Genomic DNA, 27,010 nt, shown 5'->3' on the forward strand with positions numbered 1-27,010 from the left:
TTGCTTGTCAAGCTGTAATTAGAGTGTGGCATAGCTCTAAACCAGTTTCTTTTCACAATTCCACTCCATACATTAGCCCTCAACTTATACCATTTTTATCATTGACACTAAAAGAAATCGAAAAAACACTCAAAATAGATAGCGGATAATAATGGAGGGAATCGAGTGGCAAAGGTGGTGTTGATACTCGATGGTGAGGAGATGGCGAGAGAGCTGAGCTCCGCTCCACCCTCGCCGGTGGCCACTCCGGCCCCGGTGCCCACCTAAGCGCCGGAGCCTCCCCCGCCAGTGACCATCCTGGTCCCGGCGTCCACACCCCTCCCTGCTCTCTCCTGCTAGCCATCCTCATCTTCTCCTAAGTGGCTCTTTCCAAGGTAAGATCCTATGGGATCCTTCTAGCTCGTTCAGAGCCATGGTCTTGCTTTCGCGGTCAAGGTGAGGGATTTGCTCGGCTCTCAAGTGACTCCCTCCCCATCCCTAAAGTCTCAATGCTTCAGCTTGGTGGTTGCCTTCAGCATAAACAACTTCAGGATTTCCTCTCTTTCCGTTGGCCTCTGCCTCCAAGCTGTTCTTGGCGGGCATGCTGCTAGGTTTCTTGTCTCGCAGCTCACTCCACAAGTCTTCAGGTTCTCTCTTTTTTCTAAGCATGTGGGCTTTCTCTGTCTGGACCTCAAGGATTTCTCTTGTGATACTTTTCACCTGGGGTTTTTTTCTTCACAATGGGTCTGGTTTAGCTCGGGCCTCTTCTTTTGCTTTGAAAGATTCTAGACCTGCTTATCACTGGGAACTTGCCCATCCCAGGAAAGGGAAAGCAGCTTCCTCTTCAAACCGTGGCACCAAGGATTTTCCTTATGATATTTTGGGATCCTGTGGCAATCATAAGAAGTTGGATTTCATCTCTGGTTTGAAGTATTGGAATCATGGTTTTCTTGGGCATTCAGCAACGATACATCATTCTATATGGAATTCTTACTCTTTTGCAGATGCTGTTAAATCCAATGGTGGAAAATCAAACCCTCTAACAGAGGCTAATGTGGCGTCTCTTAGACCCAAAAAGGTTTACCGTAGAGTGGATTCTCTCTCTGACAGATCTGGCGCTCTTAGATCTTCAACTGATGATGCTGGAAGAACAAGAATTTCGGTTTTCCAACGTTTGGATTTCAAAAATTCAAACCAACACCCCAAAACGGCTTCTCAGCCGATTCTAGCCCATGGGCCTTTTTCCACTAGACTCAACAGGTCCGCGTCACAGGAGATCCGGGATATCTTATGTTCCCGATGCTTATCTCCCAACCACCTAAGACCTTCCTGTTCAAAGCAAATCCGTTGCTGGCACTGTAAACATGAGGGGCACACGGTTAATGGTTGCAGTGTTTACCACAGTCTCCAAGGCTTCATCAGATGTTGTGGCGCTACTTTCAGTTGTAACTTTTCCTCAGGTGTTTTGACCTCCGCTTGGCCTCTGGATTGCTCCGCCTCTTGGTTCAAGACACGCCCGATTAAGGATTCTGAGCCTAGTTCAAGCGGCCCACCAACATTCACAAGCCTCAAAGAACTGTCGTTACACCTAAACGGCAACACAACCGTCGCTCCCTTTGCCCCTTCGTCTCCTCTGCCATCTTCCCCGCAACAACAGTTTCCCCCAACTTCCGAGAGTTCTCTCCATCCCCTTCCTCCAGCACCTCCTTTGGAAGAATCGATGGCCTTCCTCAACCTCAACCCGCATCCTATGATGCTCCCCGGCTTCCATCGGGTCATCATCCAGGGGAGACAGTAGTTCATGAGGGTGGTCACTCCTAGGGCTATGACAAGAAATGAGGATATTGCCATCGTCACTGTGACGAACCTTCCTCCCGGTGAGATCCCTTTTGGTCATCTACGCAATGTCATTCGGGATTTCCTGGTTCAGGATTTGGGTTTAGAAGTAAAGGAGGTTCAGCGGTGTCCTTTTGGCAGGGGGCAAGCTTATGTCAGAATGGGTCGCCCATCAGATAGAGATGCTCTCATCACCCATAGTCCCCACTTTCGCAATGACTTTGGAAACAATAGAAGGAGAGGAATTCACTAGAGCTCTAAACGGAAGGTACTTAAAAAGATACTACCCCAGTATATGGGTTGGAGCGTAGGAAAATAACCATGACACGACCACACATAGCCGATACAAATCGGTTCAAACGCATAACCGATGCAAATCGGTTCAAACACATAGTCGACCGGATCGGCCAATTGCATTCATTCGGTACGGACGATGGGTTACATGGCCGACAAAACATTAGTCGCCCTTAGAACAAAAAATACAATAACTAATTATTCTTCTTCTTGCGCTCCCTCTCAGCCCGACCCAATTCTATCATGAGACGGAGGTATTCTTCTTCTATTTCTTTCATTGAAGCCTCCGCTTCAACTTGACGCGGGAGAGGGTGGCTCCGATCCATGGCCGGGCGCGAAGTTCCTGCCGCCGCGTCCTCAAGGACGACTCGCGGAGGAAGCGAATGGCTCCTGTCGATTGGAGATCGCCGGTGACCGTTGCTCTCCACAAAGTCCAAGACCACATGAGCCTCCGCGGTGACGTGATCTCGAAGCTCCTCACGATGAGCCATGATCAGCTTTTGGTCCTCCCGCGTCAGCGGGTCCTCAGAATGGATAAGCTCAATGGCGCGCACGAGCTCGGGATTAAGACGTTGAGGCTAAAACAAAAAAGGAGTAAGAAGGGGGGTTCCCTTCCTAAGATCTAAAAAGAAAGGGAGTCAAGGTCAAGATTTCACCTGGTTGACAGAAGAAGAAGACGCTGATGAAGCCATGACAGGAAGTCGCACCGATGAGAGGAAAGAAAGAGTAAAACCGAAAGCCAAAACGATACTATCGGGAGGAAATGCCTAGGCCGATATTTATGGGAAAGAGATGCGTGGAAATTTGGTAAGGCTACGTCCCATCGGAAATAAGGAAGGCAGTAAATAGAAAGGGCGTCGCGAAGGACGGTCAAAGAAGATAGTAAATGTCCATACAAAACGATCAGTGTTTTACAGATTACCCAGAAGGGTATCGATAGCTGTGATTGCCCGACGCCGGATCTGATCGGCAGAATCAAGGACCCGCTGGTCTTCGTCCGCCGATCCAGGGACCTCCGATGCGCTGCGGTGGTGTCTTAGGGCCTCGTGAGCAAAGCGCTGCCTCTCCCGTGTCAGATCGGCAATGACAGAAGGTAGCTCTTGAAGTTTTTTCTCTTCGGCACTGATTGCTTTGGTCACTTGCTCCATCTCCTTGGCAAGCTCCGCCCTCCGATGCTTAAGGCGGTCTATCTCACTGATGATTGCCGGGCGGGAGTCTTCCAGAACATGGATGCGCCGATGGGCCTCTTGAGCTTGACGCTTGAACGCATCTTCCTCTTCACGAGTCTTGGCCAGCTTGGCACGATCGGCCATATGATTAAGGGCCCTGAAGACTGGAATCCTCATGGACTCGATGAAGGCCGCCGGTGCTAGGGCCTCCTCCGCTTCCTCTGGTACTCGTCCGCTGACGTCATTGAAGAGCTGCCGAATCGGTGAAGCGTCTTCTACTAGTCGGCCGATGTCCCCTTGAAGGAGGGATCGGATGCTGGAAAGTTTGGCTCGGACGTCATTAGGAACGGAGCTCAAGGCAACTTGACGAGAGGCAACCTCTTCGTCGTCAGAAAGGGCGACCGCGAAGGAAAAGAGGCTGTTGTCGGGGGTGCCTTGTTCCTGAAGAAAATAAAGAGAAAGGGTAAATCGGCAGGGAGTAAGAGCAAATCAGCTAGATAAGAAGCCGAAACAGAAACTTACCATTTTGAAGCGAATTTCCTCATGCTGCACTTGTGAAGCCGTCATGCCTTGCTCAGGGGCCTGCGCCATGGGTTCATCGGATGAAGAAGACTCCACAATAATCGGCGCGGTGCTTGGACCAGCTCCCTGAGAAGAAATCGGCGGTCGAGGAGCGCTTGGTGTGCCGATGGCCTGTGTCAGAGGTTTGAATAAGTACATTACGTAAATATCCAAAAAAAAATTGGTAAGATAAGTACTATACCTCAACGAATGGAAGTGGGGGCGCGACAATGGCCGGTTGAGCTGCTGCCGATTGTTGTATTTCCATAGGGGTGCTCTATGCAGTTTAAGGTTAAAGAAGGGTTAATATCAAAATGACAATCGGAGGTAGTAAAACTCGGATTTACCTGTATGGCTTCCAACAATAACGACGCGGCGGCTGCCCCAGCTTGCGTGATGGCTTGAGTATCGGCACCTTGAATGACCTGAGAAGGTGGTGCGGTCGAAGTTTCTGCCGATACGCGCACAGGAGGATCTGCCGATTCCGTACGAGCCCGGACTCGGCGACTGGTCTTCTTAGTGGTCCTCTTATGAACTTGTTTTGATCGGCCAGCAATCACGTCAACAGACGGAGCGTCATAACCGATAAGGGGATAAGTGGTATATGGATGACTCTCTATTAGCCGTCCGCTGCGGCTGTGTGTTGGAGGGGTCCGATTCTCGGCCTGAAAAAATAATAAAATCATTAGTACTCAATCATGTTAAGAGGAATAAAAATCGGCTAAGTAAAGTACCTCGGCGTTCGGGTCGATGTTGGCCGGGTCCAGAAGGTTGCAGTATGCCGATGCTGAGTTGCAGAAGAGAAATTGCTTCCAATCGGCCCACCAGAGTTTGAACGGCTGGACGGCAAATGGAGCTACTAGCCAGTCGTTCAAGTTAATTGTACTGGAGTCCGGAACTCGGTCTCGCAACCGACTGTAATCCAGGCCAGATGTGAGCTCATCTCTAAACTTGATTCGGCCAGCAAAGTACACTTGAATCGGCAGCTGACCCATGCCAAATTGACGTGCTGCAGCAGAGGGATTGTAGAATTCGTACGTAGGGGCATCCTTCCCCGAGAAGAAGTTGGCTGGTAGGAGTCCTGGCTTGATCAACTCTTCATAGAAATCTTCATCAAATCGGCCGGAAGCCGAATCGAAGCAAGTGGGGAGTTCAAAGACTGGGTCGTCTCGCTGATACGGAAACCAAATGGTTGCGTCTTCATTAAATCCATTGTAGAAGCATCGAAAGTACTCGGCTACCTTTGTAGCAGAATACGCGCAACCTGGAAAAGCTAACGCCGCTTCGCCAAAGGACATGCATCGGCGGTGTTCGGTAGGGTCCTCCACCGATTCGATATTGGGGAACGTCATGCGGTCCACCGGCTGCTGGGTGATTCTGCTCATGTAAAGGTTCAACCATAGATTGACGAACCACCAAAGCCCGCCTTGATTGCCGATCAGCTCTCCCTTGGATAGTCTTATGCCGATTTGATGGAGCATATGGTACGTGGCCCCTAGCAGATGTTTCCCAAGGGGGATATGGTTTCCCCTGGACAATGCTTCGGCTAAGGCCTGGGTATTAGTTGTCGGGCCGGCAGCTCTTCCGCAAAAGAAGTGCTTTTCTAGCCACATCATCAGGAAAGCTGTGTGCTCCCTATTCTCAACGGTCCCGGTTCTCTTATTACTTCTGATGAAGCCCTTCCACCCGCCGATTCCCCTTGTATCCAGCCGATGTGACGTTGTGGCTAAAAGGTGGAAGGGTGTATCTGGGGAGGATATGTCAAGGCCGGTCAACAGGACCACATCGGCCAGTGTTGGGGTCATAGGACCGTGTCCAAATAAGAAGGCATTAAGTGCATCAGACCAAAAATAAGAAGCCGCCATTACCAACGGCTCATTTTTCTCCATCTGAGATAAGGAAAGGTTGATGCACTGGCCGATTTTGAGCTCTTCCCATGAGACGCTCTTTGAAGCGGCCACCCGTTGGTACCACTCCCTCCAACCTGGGGTTTCATTCGGCCAGGATCTAAAAGTGCCCAACCAATGATCTAAGTTCATATCAGATAGTTTGAAGGGTATCCGGTCGGTTTCCAAATTTATGAGATCTATTGGATCTGGGTTTCCCATGGGACCGAGACAAACAAGGCCGGGACTTCCCGTGAGGTGAATGGTAATTCGATGCCTAACTGCCTAAAAAAGGAAGGGAGTGTAGAAGAGTAAGAAACAGATCTAAGGTGAATATATTGCCGATAGGGGAAAGATTCGGTATTTACCTCTGGGATGAAGTTCTGAGTGATCGGCGTGGTCGCCGGTGCGGATGCGGACGACGGGGTCAAGATGGGGATCGCCATTGGGATCTCTGATGAGGCTCCTTCATCTGTGGATGGAGTGACGGTTGTCGCCATCACCACCGAAGGTGCTTCCTCTGGGGCGTCGCGTGCGGGAGAGCTGCCGGAAGGAGCCGCCATTGAAAGAGAAGAGGGAAGAGTAACAGGAGGTAGAGCTAGGAAGCTTCGGCGGCAAGGGAAAGATGTTGAAGGAGGAAGAAGGCGCGCGCGCTGGGAAAAGAGACGTGAGCTTGAAGATGAGGTGCGGGTGAAGCGCTATTTAAAGGATGCCTGAAGGGGGGTAAAAATGGAATTTTCACTGCGCCGGCGCTTCGAGTTTTTCGGGAGTAGTGGCTGTCGTGGGCGCCCGTTTCGAAAAATTGCAATGATCAGCTGGAAGACCGCGAAACGGAAGGATATTTTCACTGCGGCCGTTTCGGAGGGGAAGTTATAAAGAATTTCGAAGTAAAAGACTATGTTTTACTCCGAAACTGGGGGGCATGTGTTGACGCCAGATTTCGTCACTAGTAGAATCGGCGCCAAGAAGAGAGGGAATCGGAGAAGCACAGTTGGGAATCGGCCGAATGGTGCTACAGTGTGAGATCGGCCGGTGACTTCTGTCTCGCTTCGGGTCGAGTATACCAGAGTCCCAATCGGTAGCCTTTTGCCGATAAGGAATCGGTCGATTAGGAGGATGGGCTAACTAGGCCTGTACGGGCTTAGAAAGGAGTAGAAGGGTAAGGTGGAAATCAGCCCACGAAGCGTGGAGTAACCAACCTAGCACGAATCGTGTTTGTAGATATTTGTTTTCTGTTTGAATTAGGGATAGAATTCTAGTCGGTTAAGAAGATATTTGAACGGGGCTATAAATAGCTGCCTTTGTAAATCTGTAAGTATCAACCAATCAATACAACAAACTACTTTTTCTTCGTACTTACTTTAAAGCAGGCGACTTCGCCATTACTTTTCTCTTCTCACGAGTTCGTGCGGGTTGGCAGGGCTGCATCATCTTGATCTTCGGCCGATTCTGTAAGTTCCGTTTATCGAGTAATATCTAAGCTTTAACTTTGGGCGTATCGCTGTTGTTTCGTTTAGATTTATTCACTAGTTATCGATATTTGCTAGATCCATAGGTTTTACCTGTTTTTCTAGTCTTTATCACCAGTTATCCAACTAGGAATCGGTAGCCTCGGCTCTTTCCATATTCTGTTATTAAATTTATCTATTGCCGATTAGATCTGTTCCTAGTGTCGTTATCATAGCTTTGTACCGATTACTTTAGCAATTTCCTGTCTACAAAGCTACAGAAATCAGGCTGTCTTATAGCCGATTTCATTACTACAGTAAATTGGCCGATTCGCTGATAAACTCTCTCGAGATCGGAAACTTAGCCGATCGTGATTTCTGGACCTGACACGTATTCTTCCTTGCCAATCAACAGGTCAGATTGGCTGGCACGCCGCGTGAACCGCACCAGGGCATTCACCCGAACAGGAGCTAAGCAGATTCTCCCGGGTCGTGTGTCGGTCGTTGGGATTCGGTTGACCGATTTCTAGCGCCAACAATTATATTAACTAATTTAATGAGCTATGGGTGCAATAATCTATAAGTACGAAGAAAAAATAATCAAAATTAATTCTATACTAAATTAATCAAACTCAATTCTATATTACATTTAATGAAACTCAATTAAACCATTGATATATAACTAATAAGTAGGAATAAAAAAAAATCAAACTCGATTATATATTAAATTCAATCAACATCATTAATTAAAACTATGGATCTAATAATTAATAAGTAGGAACTCAATTCTATATTACATTAAAATGACAAACATAGCATTGCAATGGTTATAATATGACCATAGAATTTTATTTACAAATACTCTATCTCTAATTGTTTTCTCTATCTTCCCTCCTCAGTCTAGATCTAGATCTAGATGACAACCTAATGAAGCTAGAAATGATGGATACAAGTTGAAAAGGAAGGTTGGAATCACACAAACTCACCTTATATAGCCACCTCCTCCAAAGAAATCAAGAGAAAAACCTTCCCCCTTAGATTTGGTATTTTTGGAGCTTTTCCCGAGCTCCTCTCGAGCAAGTTCTAAATGGAAGGTTGGTTGGGTAAGAAGTTGTCCAAGGCCTTATCTGGGCAGGATCTGTGCTGGCGGGAGACATAAGCCACCCGCCAGCACAGATGGGGTGCATCTGTGCTGGCGGGTGCTTATGTCGCCCGCTAGCACAGTGGCGTCTCTGCTGGCGGGTGCTCCCTCGCCGACCCAGGAAAGTTTTGTGCTGGCGAGTGCCAATCACGCTCGTCAGCACACTAAATTCCATGAGCCAGCACAAATGAATTATGGCGTAGTGCCTTTAGTTCCCGGAACTAAAGGGTCCCCCACAGGTGAATACAAAAGAATAGCATCCCCTACTCAATTAGATGTGATGTGTATGTGAGATGGTAAGAAAGTTATACGCAAGGCAAGAGGTTGCAGGTTTGAATCTCGCGCACACGCATATTTCGCGTGAAATATCGTGTGACTTGTGAAAAAACGCATCTTAAACTGACACGTGCGCGTGTGTGGTAGCCTTCCGAAAATTTCTAATATTTTTCGCAAAACCCTTTAGTCCCGGTTGAATTTTTGGAACATATGCGTCTCTTCAACCGGGACTAAAGCTAAATTTTCCACCAGTGTCTTAATTATTAACAGGTCTTAATCCTATTGAGCTACTGCATGCTGATCAGATCATATCAAATCAGGTGATGATTCCGCATCGAGTCTAATTAGGTTAGGCCCCGTTTATTTCTTTAGTACCTCCTAAAATTTCTATCACATCGAATGTTTATATACTAATTAGTAGTATTAAACATAAACTAATTACAAAACCAATTGCACAGATGGAGGCTAATTTGCGAGATGAATCTATTAAGCCTAATTAGTCCATGATTTGACAATGTGGTGCTACAGTAAACATGTGCTAATGATAGATTAATTAGGCTTAATAGATTCGTCTCGGGAATTAGCCTCCATATGTGTAATTAGTTTTATAATTAGCTTATATTTAATCTTCCTAATTAATCTCCGAATATTTGATGTGACATGAATTTTAGTAGGGACTAAACATCCAAACAGCCTAGGAAAGATGTATCTATTCCTTAGTCAAGATCTTCCTCCTGCATGGGCCCGTGACTGCTATTCTGTGCTCCATGAAATCACTGCTGGTCGATCTATCGATTTTTCAAACGATATGACGTGCTTAAAATATGCTTAGGATGCGACATGTTGTACTTTTAATAAGGTAATGGAAACAACATCCAGACCACTGCAGCATCATGTGATGACCGATGAACTATCGAATTGCAGCTTCTGATAAGCAGTAGGAAGCTTAGTCAGACAACAAGTTAAATAAAAAGTTACTCCTTCCGTTCCAAATTATAAGTCATTCTAACTTTTTTGGAAAGTCAAAACATCTCAAAGTCCTAACATTCATCATACTAAATAAGTATGATTAATTTCTTCATTAAATATATTTTCATAGTATATCTATTCACTGCCATAAACTTTTACGATCTTTTCTATAATTTTGATCTAACATTTTAAGTTGGAAACAACTTGTAATTTGGAACGGGAGAGCACATGATGTTTAGCAACTCAAGGCTCAAGCATCACACGAATGATCCTTACAAGCTTATATAAATTTTGCATCCAGCATTGAACACAAACTAAGAAAAGGATGATTCCAAACGCCTTTTGTCAGGTTCTGAAGAAGAGAAGCACCACCAAGTCTGAAGAAATAGGCTCCAAAAATGGCGACAGAGAGGAATGGTCGAATCTACTTGTATCGTTGATTTATCATTCCCTTTGTTCAGTAATCTTCGTTGATCTACCTGCACATATCTAACAGTCATTGACCACTGCTCCTCTGTAAAAAAACGAGAATATAACCGGTGACAGTAACAGGTAACAGTCATTGCTGCTGCTATTTCCTTTCTCTTACTTGCGTCATAGCTTAGAATCCTAACTTTCTCCTTTATATCCATCTCTTCTTCCCCCAAATTTCCCCCAATTTATCGTCAGATCCTGTATCAGGAACCTGAGTCCTGACACGATTTCCCTGTCGCTGGCTCCCAATAAGTCACACCACAATGTATAGACAGACTTGCCCTCATGAATCACCATGACATCTCATATGGTATATGTACGTACACCAGAATCCCTACGTGACAGTGGCATCTACGGATGTACGCCACTTGTCCACTGTCCAGCACATTTCATGTATAAGCATTATTCCCGCCGTTTTCCTCGTCTCATTGTGCTGTCCAGCACACACTGCTTACTGGCAGCAAACAGGCATGCGACAAAACCGGCTGTAATGATGCAGCTATATATGCTGGACAAAGATATACTAGTATCAGAGTGATACATAGCCCTACTCCTCAGGCCTTTTTTTGATAAAGGACTCCTCAGGCCTTTTTTTTATTATAAAGGACTCCTCAGGCCTTAGATATTGCTGCTCTTGCCCTGTTTCTTGATTTTATTCCCTGCAATCATTCAAGATTCGATTTCTGTAAAATGCATGCAGCATGATAGGCCAGAATAAAGTTACGTTATTATCTTATATGTATCAAAAGAAGAATTAGAGAATAGTTCATCAGTTCAACGCACGTAAACTAATGTAATGCAGAAGCCTCCTTGGTTTGGGACTTGGGGTATATAGGGCCGAGGCGATTGCTACCAGCCCATGTGGAACAGACTTGCGCAGCAACACATTCGCGGTTTGTTGCGGCCCAAACGCCCAAGGCATAACATTCGTCGTAGTTTTTGAGGAGGCCGGCATAACATTCGTCGTGGTTTGTGCGTGCGAGGCCGCCGTGCGCCCGTGCGCGCGCATGAGGAGGTTGCTCGGGCCGATGCGCCCCGCGGGCCGCGGCGCACGGCCGCACGGGAGAGAATGGAGCGGAGCGATTCGAGGAAAGAAAGGATCAGGCAGCAGGACTGCTCGTGCAGTGCCGCTGCTCCGATCCCCGTCGATCGGGGGGGTCGCGTGCGATTCTCTCTGGCGCCGTGCTTCGGTGCCTATCCCGCGTATGTGGCCCCTGTTGCCGACGGCATGCATTGCTCTCCACTAGGAGTGGTAGTTAGTGTTGTCCTCCAATATGGAACCCGCCTAATCCCCGCTCTGCATGGCTCCATCAATGTATGAAACTAGTAGTTCAAAGGCCTTCCTATGCCTTGCAGTTTTTCATTGAAAAATTGAATTCAACCACATTTTGAAAAATTTAACACTATTGGCCCCGCTAACAGTGAAAAAAGTGAGTTTCTCGTTCCACCCCTGCCTATGCAGCTGGTTGAAGCTACCTAGCGTGGTACGCATGCACGCCAAAGTCCTGGAGCAAGTTGAAGCCAAGCAATTAAATGTGGAGACTGGCCGGAGCGTAAATGCGTAATGCAGGTACTGGAGCTCCCTGATGCTCGATCGTGCATATCATCTATGCGTAAGCAAGCACATTGCACGTTCTTGAAGGAAAAACAGAGTAATAATGCAGCTATAGCATCTACACACACGCACGTACGCTTCGTGTGACTGCTGCGGCTGCTGCTGCAGCCGCAGACGAGCAGCGCGAGGCAGGCGGCGATGATGTAGAGCTTGCCCACCTGCTGCCGCGCCGCGCACCGCACCTTCTCCACCCGCAGCTGCTTCTTCTTCTTCTTGTTCTTCTTCCCCTTCCCCAATCCCATGGCGGCTTAGCTAATTCTGGTCACACTCGAGGTTGCAGCTTCATCATTCGCCGCACCCGAAACTTTTTATATACCCTCGGATCGTGGAAAGGGGACGGTTGGGAACTGTTCGCGCGCGGTGCTGTGTGGCCAGTCCGGCTCCAACCCGATCGATCGACGAGGGTGCCCGACCGAGAGCGACTAACGGCGCGACGACAGTCTCTTGCAGCGAATGCGTGTGGTGCTACGAGCTTTCGCCACACAGCACCGCGGCAGTGGACAGCACAGTAGGACGTTCCCTTTTCCTAGTCGAGGATCTCTTCGAAATCTCTCTTGAGATTCTTTTTCTTTGATTGAGGGTGAAGCTATAATCTAGTAAATTAAATCCTAGATGCTGCTTCACATCACGCACGCACGATGATATATAACCTAAGCCAGCGGCGTGACACTGTTAAATCTCCCTGTGTTCACCGGGCTCGATTTCTAGAATAATCGACGCGAGCCAAAGTCTCTGAATGTCACCCGGACGCCAGTGATTCAAAGCTGATTTGGTTAACTAAAGGATTATACAGATAAAAGCCTCGCAGGTTTATCATTACGAGCGGAGTTCATCCTGGTAACGTGGTGTGTCAGTGACCGCTAAGAAGCACAACTAGGACACTAGGTGTTACTGGAAAGTGAACGGAGTTCATCCTGGCAACGTGGTGTGTCAGTGACCGCTAAGAAGCACAACTAGGACACTAGGTGTTACTGGAAAGTGACAGGTTGAAGCCACCCAGCCACGAGGTTTATGCATGTTGCAAACAGAGTAGCTTGGCCGCCAGAATTCCTGTTATGCATATGCACTTGATTGAATGTGCCACACTGGTGATGCAATTCAGGGTACGGTCCATTAACATTCTTTTTCTGCATGTGTACCGAGAACATAAAAGACCAGAGCCCCAATGGCGAGCATCTGGTTTGTAGTCTGAAGGAGGTGGTGATGGTGGAAACAAACAGAAACAGGGGGCTAACATATATACTTCAATTTCAAAGGGAACAAAGTTTTACCTTGTGGGAGTTTAAACCCCTTTAGAACAAAGCAGAAGGTATTTCATAAAACATGATAAAGCTGGATAACTAATTGTACCGTATGGCATGATATATACAGAAACTAAAACAAGGAAAATCTACATGCACTATTAAAAAATTGAGCTCATCCATGGCATTTAATACCGAAGAAGCGATACTGGTCGGACCTCCGGTACTGAAGGGGTTCCCGACCAGTACTGGAAGTCGATCGCCGAGCTTTTCATTGTCACGCAAGGAAACATAGAAATATGCTTACTAACATTTTAAATTAAAAAGAATTTTTTTTGGGCAGTTTGATTTTGCGACAAGCTAGCACAAAGCACTACCAAATTTTTTTTAGAACGTGATATGCTTAAATGCTGAATAGTTCTTCTGTATGCTCCCAAATGCTAAACAGTACACCTCTCAAAACACCGATGGAATGTAAGCTTTCCTTAGTTCTATGCTGACCTGAGTGTCATGTGAGACCTGAACAAAAATAAACTGATCCGGATCCATATTTTACATCAAAATTGAATATTTGATCATATCACAGTTTGCTTGTCTGGGACGAACTGCCAGGTGCTTAAATTTAGACCAAAATTTCTCCCTGTCCATCCAAACAAGGCGTATCAGTAAACAAACTCTCCCTGAAGAAACAGAACCAACTCTCCCTTAAGAAACAGAACCGAGATCGGGGGCAAAAGACAAAAGAGATGTACCTGAAGCCGAAGGAACAAGTGACAAGAAACTTGGACAACTCCCTCCTCCGATCCCGTGTGTTACGCTGAGGCATCTGCTTCAGGCATGTAGCGTTTGAGTAGATGGGGGCAATATATAGTGGCCCGGCGGCCGACGCTTGGAGCTTCGGCCACCAAGTGTGCCCGCCGGCCGGTGCTGGCCGCGCCCACACGCGGCGAGGCGTGCCCCACGCGGTGGCTGATGCGCCCCGGAAGGCGGAGGCCAGTCACTTATCCGGCGACGTCGCGCGCCTGGCGACCAGGACATCATCGGATATTCGGATGCCTTCCCGTTCCCACGAACTGCGCGAGGACGAGCCGAGATGACGTGTTTGCGGCTGGCGCCGCTCGCGCTCGTGCCGTCGCCGACCTCGCCCGTCATGGTTAGCGCAATTGATTGGACTTCGAGACTAGATCGGGATTTTGGAATGTAGTATTGTAAAGTTTAATTTGTTGTTACTATCAATGTATGATCCTATTAGATACTTCGTTATTTTCATCCTACACTTATGATTATGATTATATAAAAATTTTACCTCTTATCCGGGAACCAGACTTAGCTTAGCCGAGTTGTGTGCATGTAATGGCACATTGTTTGGTTTGATTAACCTAACTGAGAAGAGATGACGTATGGTTGTCCACGAAAATATGTTGCATTTGCATGAGATAAAAAGGATAAAACATTATCATTTTGATACTTATTTTGTGTAACTATTGTCGTATATCTGTTATTCGATCTTATTACATCTTAATTAATATTCTTTAAAATATACTAATATCACTTGATATATTCACTAATCACTTATGATTACATAAATAATTGGGGAAGTGCTTCCAATAGCGAGCCTGGCTCCCTATCGGCAGGATGCCAGGACGAGAGGCCCATTTTGCGTTCTCTGAGCCAGGCCTAGAAGGTAACAGAGGCAACCAAACAGCAGGAGCCTGCATACCACGAGTGTGGCTGGGGTGCATGCAACCAACCACGCCATTAAGATTCATGAAATCTCTAACATTCCAGCAGGGATGCGGCATAATGGTGTAAGATAGACCATGTAGCATTAATCTTTGATAACAAACGATAGGTTCATCAATCTTGTATATATTACATGCATAAGACTATAAGAGCATTAATTGTGTTGGGCAGCACGGTTAATTTTAGAATCACGCATCACCTTATTCATGTAATGTAATCCTTCCTTGCTGCATGCGGCAGTTGATCTTCTTGATCATTGAAGGGACGGCTGTGTCGGACATCTAGGGTTGCACACCGCACATGTAGCCCTGCAGTCTTCCATGGTCAAGTGGCAATTCTCTTTGGAATGTCCATCCGGGCAACAGTAGCAATTCTGCAATCCATGACCGAAGTAATCGCACTGCAACGCCTCACAAAATATCACGTAAACCTTGTTGCTTTCATCTAGTGACGTAGAGTTGGCGGAAGTAGTAGCAACAGTAGCTTCGTTCAGTAACAGCTTAGGGCGACCTGCTACAGTATTTGTCTCTTTGTCAATACACAGTTTATACTTGCATACTACAATTTCGATGTCAAGAAAACAAGATGATGATGTATACTCAGGGGTTGTTTGGATATCAGATGCTAAACTTTAGCAGTGTCACATCGGATGTTCGGATGCTAATTAGGATGACTAAACATGAGCTAATTATAAAACTAATTGCAGAACCCCTGTGCTAATTCGCGAGACAAATCTATTAAGCCTAATTAATCCATCATTAGCAAATGGTTACTGTATAGCAGCATATTGTCAAATCATGGACTAATTAGGTTTGATAGATTCGTCTCGCGAATTAGACTCCATCTATGCAATTAGTTTTATAATTAGCCTATGTTTAATACTCATAATTAGCATCCAAACATTTGATATGACAGGTGCTAAATTTTAGCATGAGGTATCCGAACGGAGCTTTATGCATTGCAGGAAACAATAGGCATCCAGAGATCGCAACGGACAAGAACATAGTCATCACGTAGGCCGGTTGTCCCTCGTATTGGATCGTTTGGATTTTGGACTATGGTGTTTGGGAGATTCACATCGGATGTTTGAACACTAATTAGGAGTATTATATATAAATTAATTACAAAACTAATTGCACAACCTCTAGATTAAATCGCGAGACGAATCTATTAAGCCTAATTAGTTCATGATTTGACAATGTGGCGCTACAGTAACCATTCGCTAATGATGGATTAATTAGGCTTAATAGATTCCTCGTGATTTAGCCTAGGGGTTTTGCTATTAGTTTTATAATTAGCTCATGTTTAATCCTCTTAATTAGCATCCGAACATTTGATATGATAGGGATAAAGTTTAGCCCTCCCTCCCAAACAAGGCTGGGTTGGATGTGAGCTGGAAGCGTGGAACCGTACCATGTAGAAGTAGAAGAGGCTAGCTATGGCAAGATTACGGTAAAGTAATCCGCGCGCGTGATTGGGACTTTCCTTCCAAGCAAGATCCAATGCAATAAAGCACCCTGCAGGCCTGCACCCTCCATTGGTACAGAGAATTTTCATTCTTGCAATCTTGCGTGCTATTTTTCTTTTTTTAGAGAGAGAGATTGCTAACCCCCGCGATCCGCGAGATGTCTTGCGTGCTATTTTTTGCTGACAGGAAGACTAGCAACACAAAGTACAATAAACTGTCTGGTTTAATTCCTTTTACTTATTTTTAGCACCCGTCACATCGAATGTTTAGATACTAATTAGGAATATTAAACGTAGACTATTTACAAAACCCATTACATAAGTGGAGGCTAAACGGCGAGACGAATCTATTAAACCTAATTAGTCCATGATTTGACAATGTGTTGCTACAGTAAATATTTGCTAATGATGGATTAATTAGGCTTAATAGATTCATCTTGCCGTTTAGCCTCCACTTATATAATGGATTTTGTAAATAGTCTACGTTTAATACTTCTAATTAGTATCTAAATATTTAATATGACACGTGCTAAAAATAAGCAAGGGAACCAAACGCTCCCGTAGCAGAAGCAATCGCTGTGCAGGCCTCCATAAGACAAGGTCAACAACACCAAACAAGAATAAACGGAACCGGCTCCTCTAAGGTAGGAGAGGCACGGTATGACACGGCGTAACGTGCATCAACCGTAGAAAGCCCATTCAGCGTGAAAGTGGGTGAGTCCCTCTGCTGAGGAGGCGCAGCACTAATGCATTGAAGATGCAGTTCCGCTGTTCATGTTAGCAAGTTGATCAACGGATTCAATGCAGTTTCTGTGTGATGTCCTTAGTCCTAGGAACAGAATTCCCGCTGTGGCGCTGTGAACTACTTGCACTTATATTGACACTAGATATTAGTTTTTCATTGCCAGTTACAACTAGAACATAGATAGTCAGTTTTCTGCTCCTCGGAACCTCTGCTGCGCAAGTCTTTACGCCGTGCCTTGCCTCACGTACGTCAGCCAGTTCCAGAATGAACAACGATTGGACGCAACGTGTAAACAGCATCAAGATATCGCCATGATACAGGGCGGCGGCAGTATATCAGGTCCTGTTTGGACTTTTAACATCTTTTTATCATATTGCCTCCCAAACACATATGTTAAAAGGGATGTGCTAAAGTTTAACACCTTCAATTTCATAAACACCTCAAGGGGTGTTAAAGTTGTTAAACTTGTTCAAAATGGTCCCCTCTCCACTTTTTCCCGCCATTGCCCCTTCTCTCTCCTCCCTCTCTCTCCGCCGGCCATAAATATGGGGGCAATGGAGTCATTTCCCACCAAAGGTGTTAAAGTTTACCATAACATCCAAACACCCCAATGTGTTAAACTTTAGCACTCCATTTGAGAGTGTTAAAACTTTAACACTTGTTAAACTTTAACACGGGGTATCCAAACAAGGTCTTAGTCTCTAAATTCTCCACCAATTAGTTATCGAGATAGATGCGGGCGTGGAGGAAGATGGCGGCGGGCGCGGAGGAAGCGATTCGGGAGGGGAGGGTGGGGAACAGATGTGGGAGGGGAAGGAGTGGGGGACAGATGCGGGAGAAAGGACGCGTTGGCGGTGGGTAGGAGAGAGAGAAGGAGAGAGAGGGGGGACAACCAGGGAATAAGTGGGAAGGGGACCACTTTTAACACCTTTAGCAAATTTTAACACCCCCTCCATGTGTTTATAAAAATAGAGGTGTTAAATTTTAACACTACTATTTTAACACAAGTGTTTGGCAGCCATTTTGTTAAAAAGGTGTTAAATGGGGTGTTAAACTTTAACACCCCTTCCCAAACAGGCCCATAAACACTATAAATTATGACTTCTTAGGGCCTGTTTGGATACCCTAAAGTTTAACATGTTGGGGTGTTTGGATGGTGTGTTAAACTTTAACACCTTTGGTGGAAAATAACTCCGTTACCCCCTCATTTATGGCCGGCGGAGAGAGAGGGAGGAGAGAAGGAGGCAATGGTGGGAAAAAATGAAGAGGAGGACCACTTTTAACAAGTTTAACAACTTTTAACACCCCCTTGAGGTGTTTATGAAATTGGGGTGTTAAAATTGAACACATCCCTTTTAACACCCCCATCCAAACATGCCTTAGGAGGTGTTTGGATACACCCTCGTACCTGTCACATCGGATGTGTTGATACTAATTAGAAGTATTAAATATAGTCTAATTATAAAACTAATTGCACAGATGGAGTCTAATTCGCGAGACGAATATATTAAGCCTAATTAGTCCATGATTTGACAATGTGGTGCTACAGTAACCATTTGCTAATGATGGATTAATTAGGCTTAATAGATTCGTCTCGCGAATTAGTATAGGAGTTCTGTAGTTAGTTTTATAATTAGCTCATGTTTAATCCTTCTAATTAGCGTTCGAATATCCGATGTGACTCTTTAGTGTACAACCCGACAAAGATATGATTTAAGGCACAACTGCCAATAAATTGTTCTTGAAGAGAGAGAAAATACTGGTTAGTAAACCTAGAGCAGCATAGGTGTACTCTTGACTCTAATTGGGGCCTCGATGGTCTCTACATCGTCGACTACATCCCAGCTGTCGTCCAACGCAAAATCGCCAACAGAAACACCAGCAGTCCTCTCATCATCCATCAAACTTACATTCGATTCTTCAGCAGACGACCAGCTGCTCTTGGATGCTAATGATGCAACGAAACTTCCGTCTGATCTGGCTGATCTCACCGAACTTGACAATCTTGATGAAACTAGTTGTAGTGGCTTGTCAAAGGCCGAGCTAGACAAGATTGATGAAACTGAGCTAGACAAGATTGATGAAACTTGATGCAGTTGTTCATCAAAAGCCGAGATCGGTGAAACTTGCCGCAGTGGTTCATCCACAGCCGAGCTAGACAAGATCGATGGAGGTTGTTGTAGTGGTTTATCAACAGCCGAGCTAGACAAGACCACTGGAACTTGTTGTACTGTTTCATCAACAGCAGTGCTAGACAAGCTTGACGAAACATGTTGCCATTGTTCATCAACTGGAAGCTGCATATCCACTCTTGGCTTAAGTTGCGTTATGCTCTCAAAGATTCCAAGCATTTCCCCACTAGATTAAAGAAAAAGGTATATCAGTTTTTTTTTAAAAAAAGGTTCCAATATTTAGAACCATATCAAACTTTTAGAAAACTTACTGCAATGCATCAACAACATGGCCTCTGTCTGTCAGTAACTCTCTCAGCTGTATCAAATCAAATTCATGCATATTAGCCATTGGTTACTAAAGTATGAATCAAGCTATACTGTTATTCTGACGAAAATTCAGTGATGTTACCTTTGCATTCTCCTGTGCTTGTTGTTCCAGCCTTTTATAGTGCCCTTGTGCAGCTTCAAGTGAGAGTTCCTGTTCTTTTAGACTTTTCTGAGCTAATGCTTCTCTTTCAAGTTTTGCCTTCTCAGCAGCCACTCTTTCTGCTTCCGCGGCAGCAAGTCTTGTTTGAAGAGTGTTATGCATCTTCATAGCATCAATGAGAAGTATGAATGTATGATTTTAAGAAGAACGTTTGAACCAGAAGAATCTAAGTTATATTATGATGTCAAGAACTTAGACAGAGATTCCAAGTATGCTTTTAAGAAGAACGTTTGAACCAGAAGAATCTAAGTTATATTATGATGTCAAGAACTTAGACAGAGATTCCTAATATGAATAAACTCATATAGTACTAGAAAAACATTTCCATTCACCACCTGACTTGGATTAAAAGTAATGTCCAGAAAAATGGCAATTGAAACAAGGAAAATAAAAACTAACACAATTTCCAAATGTGCAATGAGCCTCAACTTAAAATTGGAGGTGCATCCATGATCTGAACCAACCGGCATTACCAGTATAGGCAAGCGCAGAGAACGCATAAGTTGGGGAGCTATTGACAATTATGCACCAGAAAGGAAGGTCCAAATGAAACATCACTTAATTTGGAAGTTTTAAACTACCCTTTGTTTTAGCGTACCCTATACTGACTTAGAAAGTGTTTATTTTCTATATTTACAATTTTAAAAAAAAAACACATGAATAACACTGTGCAATTCCAATTTACCTCATCGATAGTCAACACGAAGCTTTTTGTTTCTTCAGAAATGTTGAACAGCCGAGTTTGAAGCTCCTGTGCTTCTGTTTCAAGAATAGATTTTTCAGCAAAAATCTCCCCTGCCACCTGCATAAAAAACATTTACTTTTTCAGACAACCAACAAAACAATATATATAATAAGTACCACAAAAATGTTAACAGTACTCATAAGAAAGTTATCAAATGTACAACCTTGTTGTTATTTTCCACTGCAAGAGTTGTCATCTCTTTTAGTTCCTCCACCTTCACAAGGATATCATTGCCAGCTAGGCTAGCTTCTGAAATAGCACGTTTTGTGTTTTTTTCATTTAGCTCTACCTCCTGTAGCATTTCACTTATTGCAGCAACATTTGACATCAAAGCATTCTGTGTCATACATGAATAGAGAAATACCAGTCAGCTCACAAAGAAACCGCATAATAAATATATGCCTGCACAGTCAACTGCATGAAGATTCTGGTGCTCTCGGATCATTGTTACATACTGGCATACTGCATGAAATTAGCATTGGTTCCACAACTCTTCTCAATTGTGAAAGATTGTTTTCATTTGATACAACTCTACAAGTTATTATGTTGTCTCACTTAAAAGAAAAGAGAATAGTTTACCTTTTTGTAATGTTCATCAGCAATAACATTATCAAGGGCCTCAAGGTTAAAAGAATAGCTTGATCTTAGGGCCACATGAGGTGAACCATCATCATGCAGCGACATGTCACCTTCAGAAGCAGAATTTTCTGAGTACCTCTCAGAAGAGGCATGCAGGTGGGAATCAGCTAGCAGGCAGTCAGAACTGAATTCTTCAGATATGCAATTTTGACCAGATGTTGATGGAACATCAAAAACTTCAGGGCATAAACCAGTCAGTGATGGCTTCAATTGTTTTGCCATGAGGGTATCTTCCTTTTCAACTGCGGTTTTGTTGGTCTGGTCAAACTGTACCGAACTTGAAGCTGTATTGTCTGGATCGAGCCCTAACTGAGTGTTTGTGTCATCAAATGCCTGCTGATGTCCTGAGACAGAATTTTGTCAACACCAAAAGTGAAATGCAAAGAAAAATGAAGCAATGACATTAACATATTTTACTTCTTCATTGAGCAACACATTTTATAAAGGATTACAATTCCAAGGATATATGGCAGCACTAGCAGTAAAGCTAGTATTCCATATTAGAAGCACTGGAAGAATATATGCCAAGTAGTCATTGACAGTCAGAATATGTCAAATTTCCAGGAGCCAAAAACAAAGAGATAACATCAAATCCACAGGAAAAGGTTTGCTGGAGATCAATCAACCCACAGGGAAAAGCACTGTGCTTTATCGGGTAGAGAGAACTGTCCAGCAAACCATTGATCCAACGTATCAACAGAAAGATAAATATGCATCAAGGTAGGTTTTGGCATGTTTTAGTCAAACAAAAGTAACATGCAGCATAAAAAGATATAAATGATATAAACTGAATGGTGTTTTGTTTAATATTCTTTAAAGTAAGCAACAAGTACTTAAAATAATATGATTGAACTTTACCATGAATATCTTCATTTGTGTTTGGATGAATATCTACGACATTTGGGAGGACATTCTGGATGACATAATCTGCAGCCCTATCAATGTCATCCTTAAATTGTATGGAAACTTCTATTAGTGTCGAGAAGTCAATCTGCATATATATATCAAATTAGGATTCAAGAAACAGGAAATTTCTAAGAGCACATACAACTAATAAACTGAAATAACGGTAAATCCAAAGAGAGTGTCACCTAATAAAATCTAGAGACTGTCCTACGTTTTACAAAATTTCAGTGTGAAACATATAAGATTCCAGAAAAGGTTGCCTAATTTTTACTTTCAGAAAAGCAGACAACTAGATCGATGGATACTTTAAATAGGCTGAAAGATCTTTAATTGTCCAATGTATGAGCAAATAGTAACCCAAAACGTTCCAGTTTCCTGATATAATATAATCACCAGCAGTATGAAAGAGTATATAGTATATTAGAATAACAAGCTCAATAAAAAAATGAACTACACGATTCTCTCTATATCAGTTTGATAAATGATGAACAAGTATGGCAAACACAGTAAAAAAGGTATAAACTTTTATTAAGAGGCGTCCATTAGAAGTTCATCGTGATCATGATTCCACAGCTAAAGCTATGCCGAATGGCATTCCCTAGTCGTCTGCCGTTTGGTTACAAATGTCCTCTTCGAATTTAAAAACCGGTCAATATAACCTTCTTCGCTAAGTATGCTTAATAGTTGGTTTGGACTTTGTCAACGCAGACAATGACACACAATCAGCAGCGTTACTACCCCGATACTCGATCGCGCATTCGCACCACAACTTGACAAACTGTCCAGATAAAACACCGCGCACTACTCCATGCAGCAGATCAGTATTTTGTTTCTTTATTTATTACTCATCTAAGCTCAGCAGCAGACAACCGGAATCAATCGATCAAGAGGAGCCGAGGAGGTAACTACACGGACTGGATTATTCGGCAGGAACTCACATGCGGGAACACCTCGAGGAGTCCGTCGAGGACTAAGTTCTCCGCCATCGTTACCCCACCCTGCAAACCACAAGCGAAATCGCAGGCGATCGAGTATTAGAGATCGCTAGCCCCAAGGAGTAGCGAATCAGGCAGCAGGAATCGGGGTCGACCTAACCTCGGAGGAAGAAGACGCGCCCGTCGTGCGCGCGCTCGTCTTGATCGGGCGCGGCCGCCGGGAAGCAGACAGAGGATTTGGACGGGGAATTCGTTGAGGAGTCCGGAAGGTGGAGAGGGTTTTTGGCTTGGGCGGCGGAGCTGTTGCTGTTGCTGTTGCTAGTTGCTACTTATTGAAGGGCAGGGTGGTCACGCAACGCGGGGCGTAGGGAACTGGGAAAGCGTTGGCGCAATCGGTCCTGAGGTGGGGCCTATTGGCGCGCGGGCCGGGAGACGAGGAGGCGCACGGCGGCCTATTGGTGCTCTGCTGCCGCCCCTTGATCAGCTGACCGTACGGTGTCCATTACACATTGTACACTGCGATCGCATAATTATTGTACGTACCAGGGTCCCCCTTCACGGCACGCTCCTTTTTCCATTTGCTCTGCGACGAAGGTCGAAAGGCGAACGGTTTGCCTATGGCTGATTTTTCCGGCTCGTCGCTGTTGTTGTGCCGTTCCGTTTGGTTTGGCTGGATCAGTTACCTGATCACAAAGGTAATCAAACCAAATAGGATTAGGAGTACCACCAGATGGGATCAATCAGGATTTTGTAATGTTTGCTTGTCGAGAACATAGGCAAAACACATGGACAAAATTTGCAGTCTGACCAACTCGCCTAAAAGATTAGCCAACAAGGCAACCCCCATTTTATTAACTTTTTCGGAAACGTCTTATTTTATCCAGGGTATACAAAACTACTGACAATTTCGGCCACGCGTGCACTTCGCTACTCATAGTACAAACAGCAGGCACCCAAAAAGCTCAAGTACACCGGTTTCACACCGGAAGCAAAACCGCCATCTTTGCATGAAGAACGACTCACTCTGAAGTCTGAGGAATTTGATTCCCATGCCATAGATGGCCTCTCACATCGCAGCAATGTCCGAGCACTTGGCCGCCACGATGCCATGGCACCTCCTCCCGCGGCAGCAAGCGCTCGAGGCAGCGACATCCAGCCCGCGGGAGCTCTCTGTCACGTTGTCGCTCAGCACGGCGCCGTCCAGCGTGTCGATGGCCCGCTCGTACCGCCCGGCGTCGTCGCTGTACCGGTAAGCCTGCGTCGTGGCCGCGGACCCGTTGAGCACGCTGTGATCCCTCACGAGCATCCACCCCACGGCGACCTGCTCGTCGGCGAGCTTCGTCTCGCGCTCGAACAGCCCTTGTGCCTCGGCCTCCGTCTCGACGCTCAGGGAGTGCGTCAGGTTCGTCCTCATCACGTACGTGCCGTTCTCGCCGTCCTCGGTCACCATCTCCAGCCACAGCGGGAACTTGGCCTCCGTCTCCACCTTGCCCACCTCCCGCCGCGTCTCGGACGACCGGACGGTGACCTCCGTGTCCTGCTCCGCCTGCAGACGGACGGTCTTGTTCCGGCCCTGGTCGCTGAACTCCACCAGGCTCGTCGCCTTCAGCTCTGCCTCCACCTCCGTCGTGAAGTTGCCGAACGACGACTTCACCCACCCGCTGAAGCGGTACTTCCTCTTGGCGCCGATCTCGAAGCTCCCGTCCAGGAGCCGCGTGATGTACCGGCGGGTGATGGACAGCCGCGGCGTGCTGTGCGAGCCGAGCGCGGCCGACACGCTCGACGAAGCCGGGTCCAGCCACAGGTGCAGGTTGGCGTCGACGAGCCACTCGGCGATGCCGTCCACCACGCTGAGGGCGATCTCGTGGGGCTTGCCGTCGACCAGGAGGCCCAGGAACGGGGTCAGCTCGACGTCGTAGGTCGGGAGGTCGAACGCGCCCAGCGCCGCCACGGGCTGCCAGAACAGCGGGTTGATGCCGCCCGTGTAGATGACCGGGAACGGCACGAACGAGCCGGCGAAGTGGCGGTCCACGCTCACGACGACCTCGCGGTACGCGGCGTTGCCCCGCCCGGTGGTGAGGTTGTTCTCGCGGATGTAGATGTCCGGCGGGTTGGAGTACCAGAACTCGTCGTTGGAGTGCGGGGACACGAAGACTTCCAGGACCGCGCGGTAGGTGCTCGACGGAATGGTCACGATCTTGGAGCGCGAGTCCGACGAGTTCTGGATGCGGAACCAGAAGCCGCTGCTGTTGCCCGTGGCCTCCGATACCGGCAGGATCAGGTCCGCCGGCTGGAAGTACGACTCCGGCAGCGTCGGAGTCGCCGGCTTGCGATCGACGGCGCCGGCGCCGGCGGAGAATCCCGCGTCCGCGAGGTAAGAAGGGGCGCCATGGAACTCGAAGGAGACGCTGACGTTGTACACGCCGGTGTACTGGTCGTTGACGAGGTTCTCGAGCATGACGGAGAGCACGCCGCCGGTTGGGGAACGGAGGAGCGCGGAGTGGCGGGTCACGTCCTTGCGGACTCTCCAGCGGACGCCGTCGGGGGTAGGCTCAGCGGTGGTGGTGCGGAGGAGCTCGGCGCCGTCGAGCCAGACGGCGGCGACGCGGTCGTACTGGTCCCCGGCGATGGCGACGGAGAAGGAGAGCACGACGAGAGACCAGGGCGCGGGGCACCCCGCGGGCGGCGCGTACGCGGCCGTGGCGGGGGGGGCGCCGTAGGTGTTGGCGAAGGAGTAGGAGAGCACGGGCACGACGCAGGACGGCGCCAACGGCGGCGGCCGCGGGGCCGGGTAGGTGGGGTCGAGGTACTCCCGCGCGGGCGAATTACCGAGCCCGCCGCCGGCGCTCGCGCCCGTGCGCGGAGAGGAGTAGCGGTCGGGGACGTCGGCGAGAGCGGGAACGAGGAGGAGCAGTACAAGGTGGAGGAGGAGAGGCGGCGCGCGTAGCGGCATCTTGCGCGGCGTCGGCGAGGCGAGGCGATGCGAGAATCCGAGATGCGTGAGAGCTTGTCTGCCTGGCCCTGTCCCCTTTGTCGCGGGAGGAGGATTCAGGGATGCTTCGGTAAGGGTGCGGTTGTGGGTGAAATGGTTCCGGCTGCGGCTTCTATGGTGGAGCAGCTTCTTCGTTAAAGCTAAAACTATTTTATAAAGTATTTGGCAAAACAGCTTCTCCTATATTTTTGGAATGGACGTGAGAGATCAAATGTCCTACGCCCTTAGCTATGTGAATTGTTTGAATTAATAAATTGGATGATTAGCATTAGTTTAAAATTTGAGTTCATTAGAAATTTAAAAAATAAATATGAGCGAAATGTGCTGTCTACCCATAATTATGTAGCTACGTGAGAGGTCCTTTTTTTCTTCCTTATTTTTCTTTTTTTCTTTTTCTACGTTCCCTTCCTTTTTTTCCCCTCCTTTCTTTATTCTTATTTTTCTTATTTTTCTCCCTTCTTTATCCACTCCCTCTGGCGCGGGCAACCTTATCTTCTTCGGTCCTGCTCGTCCGTCTCTTTCATCTGCATCGCTTCCTCCGCTCCCTGGCGTCCCGTGCTGCGCGCGCTCCTCTGCTGCTCCAACCCCGCCATGGCGCTACCTCGCTGCCCTGCGTCATGGGCTCCCTGCTGCTCTAGCGCCACTGCATTGCTGCGACCCCGGGGCTGTCAGGCCGCGCGCTAAGGTTAGCCATGGCAGGTCCGGCGGGCCGCAGAGTTCTCAGGTTAGTTCAATCTTGCACAAAATGGCATTTTGAGTGTAATTTTTGTGAATTTAAGGAGCACAAATTACTGGGGCAGCTGCGGGAGAGGAAGAAGCCGCGGGGAGCTAGTTTTTTTGCTCTCGCTCCGTCTCTTGGCTCCGGTCAGCGGGATTTCAGGAGCTTTTCCCCGAAGCCTTTTGCGCTACTGTTGTTTGGTAGGGCTTCGGGTGAAGCTGGCGGAGAAACCCCTCCCGAAGCCCTACCAAAGAGGGCCTCAGTAAGGCCCGTTTGGTGGCAGGGCTTTAGCTTCTCCTAAAACGGTTCCGGTTCAGTTTCTCTGGTGGAGCGACTTCTCTAATGTAGACGGAGCTGTTTTGGAAAGTGTTTGGCGAAATGGCTTCACCTGCTTTTAATCAATAGATTGGAGAAGTCAAATGTCCAATATACCTCTCGATGAATGACTTGGTTGTTAAGCTTAATCGGTTTATAATTTTAGTTCATGTAAAATAAAAAAGTAAATAGAAATATTTTTTAGGATGGGTGATGAAAAAAATTAAAAAGTATAATATGGATTAACCTATAATT

The 27,010-nt window shown here is 46.5% G+C and overlaps 2 protein-coding genes and 1 long non-coding RNA gene across 4 annotated transcripts; all 3 read right to left on the reverse strand.

The window, feature by feature from the left end:
* Positions 1-13,289: 13,289 nt before the first annotated feature.
* LOC117847864 (uncharacterized) lies at positions 13,290-14,108 on the reverse strand. Its single transcript, XR_004638727.2, has 2 exons — positions 13,642-14,108; positions 13,290-13,529 (listed from the first exon to the last, which is right to left on the reverse strand). It is a non-coding gene; the product is annotated as an uncharacterized lncRNA (long non-coding RNA).
* A 4,357-nt stretch (positions 14,109-18,465) lies between these two features.
* Positions 18,466-23,100, reverse strand: LOC117850068 (uncharacterized). 2 transcript variants are annotated; one of them, XM_034731849.2, is made up of 9 exons: positions 22,886-23,100; positions 22,734-22,793; positions 21,748-21,880; positions 20,830-21,233; positions 20,414-20,587; positions 20,191-20,307; positions 19,428-19,607; positions 19,288-19,334; positions 18,466-19,202 (listed from the first exon to the last, which is right to left on the reverse strand). In XM_034731849.2, the coding sequence occupies exons 2-9, from the start codon at positions 22,779-22,781 to the stop codon at positions 18,617-18,619; spliced, it is 1,689 nt and encodes a 562-aa protein (XP_034587740.1). In that variant the 5' UTR covers positions 22,782-22,793; positions 22,886-23,100; the 3' UTR covers positions 18,466-18,616. The 2 variants fall into 2 exon arrangements, with proteins under 2 accessions (XP_034587740.1, XP_034587739.1); XM_034731848.2 differs by having other exon boundaries at positions 22,891-23,099.
* Positions 23,101-23,554: 454 nt separating this feature from the next.
* Positions 23,555-25,811, reverse strand: LOC117850067 (peptide-N4-(N-acetyl-beta-glucosaminyl)asparagine amidase A). Its single transcript, XM_034731847.2, has one exon. The coding sequence runs from the start codon at positions 25,681-25,683 to the stop codon at positions 23,797-23,799; it is 1,887 nt and encodes a 628-aa protein (XP_034587738.1). The 5' UTR covers positions 25,684-25,811; the 3' UTR covers positions 23,555-23,796.
* Positions 25,812-27,010: the final 1,199 nt, after the last annotated feature.

This window comes from Setaria viridis, chromosome 3 (genome assembly GCF_005286985.2).
Source record: "Setaria viridis chromosome 3, Setaria_viridis_v4.0, whole genome shotgun sequence".
In the NCBI taxonomy this organism is placed as follows: domain Eukaryota; kingdom Viridiplantae; phylum Streptophyta; class Magnoliopsida; order Poales; family Poaceae; genus Setaria; species Setaria viridis.

Excerpts from the sequence above, each read along its gene's own strand:
- LOC117850067 (XM_034731847.2), bottom strand. The coding sequence starts at position 25,683 with ATGCCGCTACGCGCGCCGCCTCTCCTCCTCCACCTTGTACTGCTCCTC.
- LOC117850068 (XM_034731849.2), bottom strand. The coding sequence starts at position 22,781 with ATGGCGGAGAACTTAGTCCTCGACGGACTCCTCGAGGTGTTCCCGCAT. Across the intron at positions 21,881-22,733 it reads TCCTCGAGGTGTTCCCGCAT|ATTGACTTCTCGACACTAAT; the intron begins GTGAGTTCCTGC and ends ATATATATGCAG. Across the intron at positions 19,608-20,190 it reads TCGTGTTGACTATCGATGAG|ATGCATAACACTCTTCAAAC; the intron begins GTAAATTGGAAT and ends GATGCTATGAAG.